Here is a 10,836-nt window from a genome sequence, read left to right as displayed (position 1 = left end):
ATGGACAAAATTTTTTAGAATAATTTTACATATATATAAACATACACAGGATCAAAAAAAAATATATATATACAATAGGGTATTTGATTGAATTAGACTCTGAAATTTGACATGTGACCGACTAATTGATACTCTGTCTTCTTTATCCAACGGTCAGTATAGATACATCATTTGTCCACATGACATAGTACATATCTTGTGACGTTTGAAAAGATAACAAATCCTTATGACAATATAATTCACCAAGAAATATATAATAAATATTAGACAAATTAAGGGTGATTAGGAGCTCTCTAATTACTCTATTAACTGTAATATAATTGCTTACATTACAAGTGAATCAGACGGCATCAGAGACACACAGATGTGGTCCCACACCTCCCCAATGAGCCAATCACACCATTCTATGTAAGGCCGTGTTTGGATTAAATTCTCAGAATAGATTATGGGTACAGAATGATAATTATCTTATCAAATGATTTTATGTTTTGGTGATGAAGTAACATTCCCTTCGTTACCAGCTAATATCATATACTTGTCCTTCCTTGTAAGCTTCGTGCACTCAAACCCCAACACTCGACCCAGTTCCTTCTGTACATGATTGGCTACATCAAACCTGCTAATTGATTCAGCTCCATCATGACACGTGGACGATCCAGATACCTTTTCAAGAAACTGGACTTGGTAAGTGGGACATGGGTTCATCAGGAAGAAGAGTGGGTCCAAGCATTTAAACCCACTTGCTGTTGTACCATAGAACATGGTGACCTGCACATCCATGGCCACTGGAACTATCTCATCACTCATCTCTGCAAATAAAGGACTAAACCTCAGAAGATAGGGTTCCCTACAAGTGGTCCCCTCAGGGCACACCACAAGATCTCCTTCCAATAACATCTTCTCCATCATCTTCGCATCTTGATCTCTATCTCTAGTTAATCGAACGGTTCTGATTGGTGATAATACCTCGGATACCCTACTCAGGCTATATGTGACTGCAGTGAGAGGCTTCCTCATGGCAACTGAAAGGTAAAGTGGGTCCAGGAGTGTTCTGTGGTTGCACACGTAGAGAAGGCCCTTTACCTTTGGGTCTTGTTTGGATGTGACAGTTGAAGTAATGGGAGTGGAAGAGGATAATTGGAGCCTCATCCCACTGAAGGTTAATATTGGGATCATAATCTTGTAGGGCAACAGTATGGCAACGAGGGATCTGAAGATAGCAAGGAAGAAGCCAAACGGGACCCAAATAAACATGGCTAGTGTTGCAAGTGGGGTGGGCTTGAAAGCCAATCTACCATCATGGAAGATTAGTGGTTTAGGGTATTGAACCTTTGGTAGCTCATGCCAGTTCCTCTTCTCTGTTTCACTCACCAAGTAGACATTTTCCTTCTGCAACAACAATAGTAAATATCATCATTTATTGTTTTTATAAATAGGGATATTACATCAATTTAGTTCTTGGAACGAATAAATAAATAAAATAAAGGCCAGATGTTCTTTGTGCCAGGCTGCGCCCAGATACATGGGGAGTGGGCGAAATGACCAACTCATCCCTTTGAATGGCTGAAATGACAGCCCATGTGTTTGGGCGCAGCCTGCGCTCCCAGACAGAGAACAATCTCCCTAAAATAAAATAATAAATAAGAATTACCCCAGTGTTTAATTAGCATAATTAAAATCTAAGGAAAGAAAGATTAGAGGTAAAAAAGTATAGTCCAAGTTATTACCATAAGACAGATTGAATGAGACACTAATTTTGCGGATAGGTAGATCTTGAGGTTTTTTGTCTATATATGTGTCAAGTTTCAATCTAAACAGAGTTTCTCAAGTAGCAAAATAAATATTTGAAACTAGACGGATGCATGCACACACGTAATCAATTGAAAAACATAATGATATGTACCATACATGGGAGGGTATTTGATTTGATGTGGCTAATTCAACACTATACCTCTCTATCGAATAGTCAGAATTGCCATATTATCTCACCACGTGATAAAAATTTAGTGAGGTGCACCTTGACAAGCCTTTTAAGACAAACGTTTTGATGAACTCCCTGTTTTTTATATGTACTCTCAACTATCAAAATTTCTACCAAATTTGTTTTTTTTTTGATAAATGCTAGAAAAAAAAATAAGCATCGATAAATTAATGATCATGTGTTCTTAACATAGACCCCAAAAATTATTGGAGAAAGTTTTCCTCCGCCATGGAAGAATGAGAACATATGAAACTTATTAGGGAAAAAGATCTCTACTTGGTGGTATTTCCTACGCCCTCTCACAGGACACCATGAGATGACGCCTCTGCCCCTTGGGTAGATACCCAGACATACTCACCCATTGGCCCAGATGCTTGTGCAGAGACCATGCGACCAAGTAGAGATCTCTTGCCCATCTTATTATTACTTCCTCTATAGAATGAATTCCAAAAATATCCCTCCTTGCTTTTTGATATCATTCCATAACCAGCATGACCCATAGTGAAGAAATACCTCATTCACCTAGGGTGAAAGAAAACTGCCCCTCAAATTTTTTTTTTGTTTTATTTGTAGTTTCAAAAAAAAAAAAAATCTTTTCCTTTCCAATTTTTATTTTTGAAAGTGAAAAATAGTAGGAAATGACTCACCTTGCAATAAGAAAACAGCTTATGATGATCATAACATTTGTTGTTGAAGCTCCCAAAGACCACAACATCACAACCCATTTCAGTTTGGTTTTCCAAAACCTCCAAAACTCCACCATTAATCATATTTTTTTCCTCCATTAAACCCAAACAATATCCATGAAATACCTTCAATTCTCTCCCCACAATACAGTCAACCCCTAAATAATCTCTCAAGAACCCCTCAACCATCACTGTAGGCAAACAACTAATACCAACTTTTCTCCCAAATCTCATAAGCACTTCAAAACCTTCAAGCCCTACATCTTCCAAGAAAAACTTAGGCAACACAGTTCTCCCAACTCTAAAGCTTTCTCTTTTAATCCCCAAAAAGCAAACCATGACCATAAGGTTAAGACCCATCTCTTCACTAACCATGAAATACATAAAGGGATAAAAGAGGAGAAGAACAAGTGCCCTCAAGAGTCCTCCAGCTTCAAAAGCCACAAGCATGAAGTAAGGAAACAAAGATGAAGATCTCAGTAATGCTCCCTCTACATCAAAGATTATGGTTTGGTTTGAAAGCTCATCTGACCTGTTACGAGCAAGAGAAGGGAATCTCTGGAATTTCAAAGAGCTCACCTTTCTGTGAAGAGAACTTGGTGGGTTCCTCAGTCTTCTATGGAGAATTAGAGAGAAGAAGTGGAGAAGAGCTTTGAAGGTGGAGAAGAATGATTTACAAGCCATTATCAGATAAAATTCCGTTAAAAGAATTCAAACGTATATGGATTATTATGGGAAAGCATTCCCTTCCCCTCCTTCTTTATACAAGAACATTTATCCAAATGCCCCTCATTTGCTTTAGTTATTACAAAAATGGTATTGTTTATGTTTGCTAAGATCCAGCTATACGTTGGCCCCTTTGACTTTTGTCCGTGTTGACTATGATAAATTGGTGATATGATGTTATAATTCGATTCTAGTTTATTATTAACTCTCATTTCCTATTGTTTATAGTTTAAAATACCCTTCTCTAGTCCAATCAGAGGGTCAAATAAGGTAGATGAAGAGATTCTCTCTTCACCTTCATCATGGATGGAGAGAAGCGGAGATATTCCATGAAATTCCATCTCCGATTCAAGATTTGGACTCTGATTATGGTTACATGCAAGGTAAACAAAGAGAAGAAAATTAATTTTGAACAAGAAAAAAAAAAACTTTCGCTATCACATTTGGTTTTAACTTAAGAGAGAAGGTTCTTGACACTAGTCAATCAGAGGGAGACACGATGGTATCGGCTATGAGCTCAGAAAACCTTTTCCCATGACATTTAAATCCTACCAAATTTAGCTTAATAAGTTCCAAAAGATTTGGTGAATTGTCCCTACATTTAATTGTATCTTGTGAGAGCTTTTCTTCCGTTGTTTACCCAAAAAAAAGAGAACTTTTCTTCTATTAATAACATATTCATATTGTGGCAACTTGACTTGGTTAGTGAGGCAAGGCATAGATAGACTAAACGTGTTAACTTCCTTAATGATCATCGGTCGATTGAATGTCGGTTGATGAGGGAAGATGGAATCTTGTGAGACATCCAAATATGTGATAAATTATTTGGAAATAGAAATCATGCAAAGCATGGAGAGTATAGAAAAATGGCTGAAGATAAGGACTCTCTGCTATGGAAGGTGGCTCATTAAAAAGTGTTATAAATAAGATGGTTGTGAAATTGTGATTGATGTTCTACTTGACCCAACCTGAAGCCTTGAATATATCTCTTTAATTTTGATCTTTCTTAAGAACCAACCATTTGGCATTGTAATGTGGTGCAATATATGGTTTGATGAATTAGATTATTGATTCGGGTGGAATTGGATCGGAATTGGTCGATTCTGATTTTGATTCCAATAGATTTGAATCTTTGGATTCGTAATTTGATTTTTAGGGTTCAAGTCAATTCTAGTTGATTTAGACTGATTTTGACTCCAATTGCATTTGTACTGATTTCTAGGGTTCAGATTGATTTCGACCAATTTAGATCAATTTGACTGAATCGACAAGAATTCATGAAGCCAATTACACCAACTTAAACTAGGTGTGATGCAACATGAAAAAAATGTAAGAGCATAACTAAACATACATATTGAAATAGAAAGAGGAAACAGTGTAAAGATAAAAAAATTTAGGAGACCTCACCCATAGAGGACGGTTCACCCACCATCGTAGGATTCACAAGCTCCTCCTAGGGTTTTTGTGTATTTCAAAATACCCTTCCAATGCCCATTCTTGCCCTCTCAGTCCAACATTTTAAAGTTTAAGACTGTTTTAGCATGTAAAAGAGAAGGTAAGACCACGGTTTTAGGCATCACGATGGGATCAATGTGTCCGCTATTGATACTTGACCAATAATACCATATCAATATTTTGAGGGGAAAAAAAGTTCAATCAGATCATTTGTGTTAACTGATATCATGGTTCAACGAATCAGTATTAATTCACGAGTCTTTGAAATTTATGGATAAAATCTTTTTGTACGGACTGATCCAAATCGATATCGACCAAGACTGATACTGATTACTGAAATCCTGATCGGTATCCATGCCCTGTGTCAATACCATGCATTAAAACCCTGATCATATGATTACTGGGGGAGCATAGACGTTTGACACCCAGTGATTGAGTCAGCGCTGACCAAACAGTGGCACGTACATGTAAAATGATGCTGAAGCATGGCTTTTCTTTAAAAGAGTTTCTGAGGTTTCACCTCCAATAAGAAATGAAGGCGTGGAGGGGAAGAACGAAGGAAGGCGGCCAAGGCGTGTGGTGCTGGGTTTGACTCGGCGAGTACGCGTTTTTAAATACATAGCTTTCCTAATTTGCCCTTCTTGGTTTCTTCTACTTTTCTAAATTTTGACTTTTGATTTTTGAGTGGTTCAAATATTCTACCCTAAAGCTAAGTCTAAGGTGGTACTAATTATCACAAGCCCCACCTTGCATGTGAGATCCTTATGCTAGGGGTGTCAAAAGGAATTCAGATCTCCTATCCACATGGAACGGGTGGGGATGGATCCGAACTCTCCATGGGGGTGTGGGATCCACGCCCCATGGAGGGGTCAGTCTATCCCCACCCATCCCCATGTGGGTAGCTGATCCGGATTATGTCAAAAGTTGGCAGGATCGATTGGTCCGATTTGAATCAATCAGTTGAAGTCTGAGATTGGTCCGATCGACTACTAAACATGTCAGGATCAAGCATTGACCGATTAATAATTATGTGTTTTCGGTAAAAGGTATTGATCTGATTATCGCCTAATCGAGATTGACTGAATATTCTTATTGATCGATAACCAATCGTTCATAGCCCAATTAGTCTGTTTTAACTCATTTAGTCTGATTCTAACCAATTTATGATCATTTATGGCTCGTTTAGGAACCATTATAGCCCGAATTAGTCAATTAACTCGTTTAAAACCCGCCTAATTACCTTGAGTCGGATCCGGCTCCTCTTCAGACTCGGTTAAGACCTTGAACTGGGTCCCTTGTGAACACCAAAGCCACTTGCTTGGATTGGGCTTTGTTTGAGGGTTAGAGTAGCCCTTAATGAACCCGGAACTCAAGATAGTTTATGGGAACATGATTTCTTTTTCGCTCTCCCTTCCTCACATGAAATGACCATCTTTCCGTTATTCACAAAATCATTCTGTCACCCCTCATTGATGCAGTTCCCTATGCCGCTAGCTAGAGAATCACCTCCCATAATTTATATAACGTACATTGGCATATGTACATGAATGTATATCCAATTGGGACTATTGGGTACTACCACCTGGGTGAATGGACCCCATGGTTTAAGCCAGGTGTGATTGATGATATGGTCTATTAGGCCTTTAGATTGGTATATCTTTAAGCATACATTCATCATACCATATATGACAATGATTTATTAGGGGGAATAAGTTTTCCTTCACTCATGGAGAAGGGAGAATCATCTCTCTAACTGAACTCTTTTGTCATCATTAACTCCCATTCCCTATTGCATGTATAGCTTTCCCATGCTAATCAAAGGATCCAGATCTCTATTGTAAGGAGATTTTCTCTTCACCATTGGGTCCTTTGTTCTGGAATTGACATATTTTATTAATAATAATATAATAATGATAGGGTTTCAAAAATCGTGATTGGATTAGAATTAGCCAAGGTCAATCCTGATTCTGGCCGATCCAGCTCAATCGATCCCTTTTAAAAAACTAGGGTTAAGGTATATTTGGGCTGATTCTTACCAATTCCTCACCAATCCTAAATCAGAATTGACCGAAACTCGTATCAACCCAGATCCTGATTCTGAGTTTTTTTTGTGATGCTGTAATATGTCAATAGATGTGGAAAACCAATGTCACCAAGTTAACATTAGCTTAAATTTGCAAATCTTAGCCCAACACAAGTGTTCACTACAATAAAACACATTTGTAACTACGGATAGTTAACTGCGGGTTTTAAAAACCATAGCTATAAATGTCATATAATGGTTTTTTTCATGTTGTTTCATATATTGATTGATTCATTTTTTTTCTTTCTTTTGGTACGATGAAGATTTATTGATGAGAATCATGTGTACAGCCAGTGGCTTCAGATAAACAAAAATCATCAAGCCACAGAGTGGTAATCGATCAATCTGTCATACACATGATAGACAAGGTCTTCCTTGCCACTGATTCACTTGAAGACTAAGACAATCGATGTACATCAAACTCTTTAATGCATCCACCAAAAAGGACAAAATCATATCACAAAGCGTAGCTAAAATCCATTTATATCATAAAGGGAGTAGAGCTGGAGAGATTGAGAGTACACGAATCTGGTCTGAATGTACAAATAAACTTTGAATATGAAAGTTGTCAAAGAGCATTAGAATTATTGGAAAAGTAGAAAAACAGATACATCGACTATGGACGCCCCAAGCCCAAGTAGTGGTTTTAATTAGCCAAAGAGAAGTACGGGGCTCTCTCTTGTGCTTTGAAAACCAAAATGGGCAAGGGAAGGTTGGTGCCTTCCTTTTCTCCAAGGCTATGTAAGAATGAATGGGAAGAGTTCAAAAGAAATACGTTATGGGATCGTGTGGGCAATCAATTAATATTTCTGAAGAGCATGCAAGTATGGCACATTAGCCGTCCACCCTCTTTGAATTACTATCTTCTAAGCTGAGCCTTGTGGGTTGAGCTTTCTTCATATGGCAACCCACAAGGCTTCATTAATGGCTTTCACAAGGAGGAGGAGTTTGGAATGTAACTGGCTTCTAATAGTTCGGTGTGCCAACCGTGAGCCAGTACTATAGGCTGTGGAGGTTGGTTGAAGATGATATTACGCGGTGTTCAGAACCAGCCTTGAAGTGAATGAATTAGAAAGAATGAAGAAGTAAGGAAACGAGAATCTCTTAATTATCATCACCATCATTATTATTGGTCCCCGGATTGGGTGGGTCGTTTGGGCTTATTGGAGGGTATTTTTGTACTATTTTGGAATTAGGGTTTTTCTATAAAGTGTCCTTATTTCTTCTAAGATGAGTTTTTGAGATGTTGAAGGCCGAGACTTTCAAATCGATGCATATTTTGACATATGTTTAGTTCTGGTCCGAACTAGACCGAGTGGATCGTTTGGGCTTATTAGGGGCATTTTTATACTTTTTTGGGTTAGAGTTTTTCTAAAAAGTGTCATTATCTCTTACGAGATATGTGGTTGAGATGTGGATGATCGAGACCTTTGAATCGATACATATTTCGACATATGTTCAGTTTTGGTCTGCTCAACTAGTTTCACCCGATGGTAAAGATACATCCCTCATGGGTGCTGATCAACGACCGATCAACACAAATGTGACATATGAATAAAAAACATTTATAAATTAATTAGACTCAATCGGTCAGGTTTCAAGCAGTCCAATTTATCAGTCCTAATCAGTTGTTTTATTGGGTTAATTGGGTATTTTCATATGAAATCAGCTATTTATTAAACAACACACACCCGATGTGGAAGTACACCCACACATCCAGAGCGCACATAGCGTAATGTTTTTTGGGTAATCACACAAACCACGTGCCAATCCCAGAAGGATAACTAACTTTTGGGACCTCAGAATGGCAGAAATACACATGGTGGAAAAAAATGTTTATTGAACTGTTGGTATGGTTCCGATCTTATTCGGTCAAGTCAATCAATGTGGACCAGAGCTTAATGAATAATTATCATCTTCAATTTGTGGGCACCTCCAATTCCTCTAATAGGGGGGAGTGGACCCTACCTTGGGTAGTGTTTTCGGGCAGGGATAGGGTGGTCATTTATGCTCTCATATGAGGAATTAGAGGAATTGGAGGGGGTAGTGAATTAGAGGGGATAATGATTTGGGCCTGATACCTCTACCTTTGGGGCTTGGGGTCTACACGTTTGTCAAATTGCATCGTCATCAAACCTGCCACATGGACAAGTAACCTAAGGAATTTTTTTCATGTGCGGTTCCCTGACCGGTGCGGTTTCCTAGTGCCTCTCACAAGAGGAGGGTGGACCCCACCTGGGCAGGGTGTTCGGTCAGGTGCCCTAGGTGGATCCCACCCCCCCTCTTGTAAGAGACACTAGGGAACCACACCGGTCATGAAACCTTTTATGCGTAGAATTTGGATCGGGTCCCCATCCGGAGACCCATGGGGTCAAATCTGAATCCTCCATGAGGTGTGGGCTCTACACCCCATGGAGTCCCCATGGACTATGGTCCCCGGATGGGGACTGGATCCGGACTCCTATGCGCATGTGGTTTGTCGTGGCTTTATCATATTCTTGTGAGAGCATAAATCTATGGTGAAGAGGGAACCTTTTATGCCACCAGATCTTTGACGATGAAACCACTAAAAGTTCAGGAATCCAATCATAAGTCACATCACCTCGGATGAAGGTCCTAGTGCAAAAAATTTTCTCCAATTCTTATATTTTACTCCCACCTCCTCACCTTCCAAAAAATAATGTGTGGGCATCAGATTAGAGATCACTATTTGTTTGCGTGGGCCATTAAGAACATGCAAGGACATCAATTTGGATGAGATTTTTTATTTTATGAGATGAGACAGTAATTTTACGCACTTCTCGGTTTGGACGAAAGATCCACACAACCAAACAACCTTCTTTTTCCTTTGAAGCATATAAAAGACTTCCTTTGATTCAAAGCCCAGACACAGACACACGAAATTGCCGCCCTGGCCTTGAGAAATAAAAAATCTCATCGATATTGATGTCCCTATGTTGGTGCATGACCACGTGTCTTAAAGCATATAAAAGACTTCCTTTGATTTATTTTACCTTTAGATGTCTAGTCAACCCTCAACGCATTTCGGGGAGAACCAATTGGTCCTAGGTTTGAGTGAGATTTCACTCTTACCCACAACTCATGCGTCCACAGGAAAGGAAATCGCAATGCATCTTGCTCAGCAGGCCTAGCTTGGAGTGGGAGTGTTTCTAGACCCACAAAGCGATAAGGAAAGTGGCCGCCAAAGAGGAAGCCAAACTGGCATATTGACCACAGCTAAGCTAATATGCGCCGGAGAAAATGGAGGTAAGCTCTATTCGGCCCAGAGGAGAGACCACACATCAAGATACTGCAGGATGCCTATCTGTGAGGGCTTGACTACTCCAAGCATAGCTACCCTAATCTTTCGAAGATCCCTATTAGAGGGTTAAGGAAGATGGCTAAGCTACTGTGGAAACCAACAAATTATCAACCCCTCTCACAGCCATCAATCCTGCAACACTCCAGCACTAATTGTTAACCTCCGACCTCATCCTCTGCCAAGTTCTTTTGAACCATTTTTTGTAGAAATAATGTGGCATGCCCTCAAGCTCCTGAAGCTGTGCAAATGAGTGGGTATTCCTTCCTGTTTTTGTGGTCTGTAATCTGTATCAGAGATTCAGAATTTTTTTTTTGGTAAACAGAGATTCAGAATTAGACTAGCATAGGATTGATGGTTCTTCTTTTACCATGAAACGAATTCAAAAGATTCCAATGGTAACTACTTTTCTTCTTTTCTCTTTTATGCTGATCTTGTTTGGATCCTTTTAGGCGCTGTTTTTCTCAAGAGAAAATGTTGTTGACTACTTGAGTCCATCATTCCTGATGGCTCTCAAAGCTGAGCTGATGGGGCCAACAACAAATAAATAATCCATATCCAAAGACTCAAACCAACAATCCAATTG

At 39.1% G+C, this 10,836-nt stretch overlaps 1 protein-coding gene across 1 annotated transcript; it reads right to left on the bottom strand.

Annotated features, from left to right (window-relative positions):
* Positions 1-463: 463 nt before the first annotated feature.
* On the bottom strand, positions 464-3,365 carry LOC122670693 (probable glycerol-3-phosphate acyltransferase 3). Its single transcript, XM_043867654.1, has 2 exons — positions 2,629-3,365; positions 464-1,389 (listed from the first exon to the last, which is right to left on the bottom strand). Exons 1-2 carry the CDS (start codon positions 3,349-3,351, stop codon positions 472-474), a joined length of 1,641 nt encoding a protein of 546 aa, XP_043723589.1. The 5' UTR covers positions 3,352-3,365; the 3' UTR covers positions 464-471.
* Positions 3,366-10,836: the final 7,471 nt, after the last annotated feature.

Source organism: Telopea speciosissima, chromosome 8, assembly GCF_018873765.1.
Source record: "Telopea speciosissima isolate NSW1024214 ecotype Mountain lineage chromosome 8, Tspe_v1, whole genome shotgun sequence".
Taxonomy (NCBI): Eukaryota; Viridiplantae; Streptophyta; class Magnoliopsida; order Proteales; family Proteaceae; genus Telopea; species Telopea speciosissima.
This window is presented reverse-complemented; position numbering and strand designations above follow the sequence as displayed.

What these genes read in the sequence shown, in the direction of transcription:
- LOC122670693 (XM_043867654.1), bottom strand. Translation starts at nt 3,351, where the DNA reads ATGGCTTGTAAATCATTCTTCTCCACCTTCAAAGCTCTTCTCCACTTC. An exon ending in AGCTGTTTTCTTATTGCAAG is followed by an intron (nt 1,390 to 2,628) that starts GTGAGTCATTTC and finishes TTGTTGTTGCAG; the next exon opens with AAGGAAAATGTCTACTTGGT.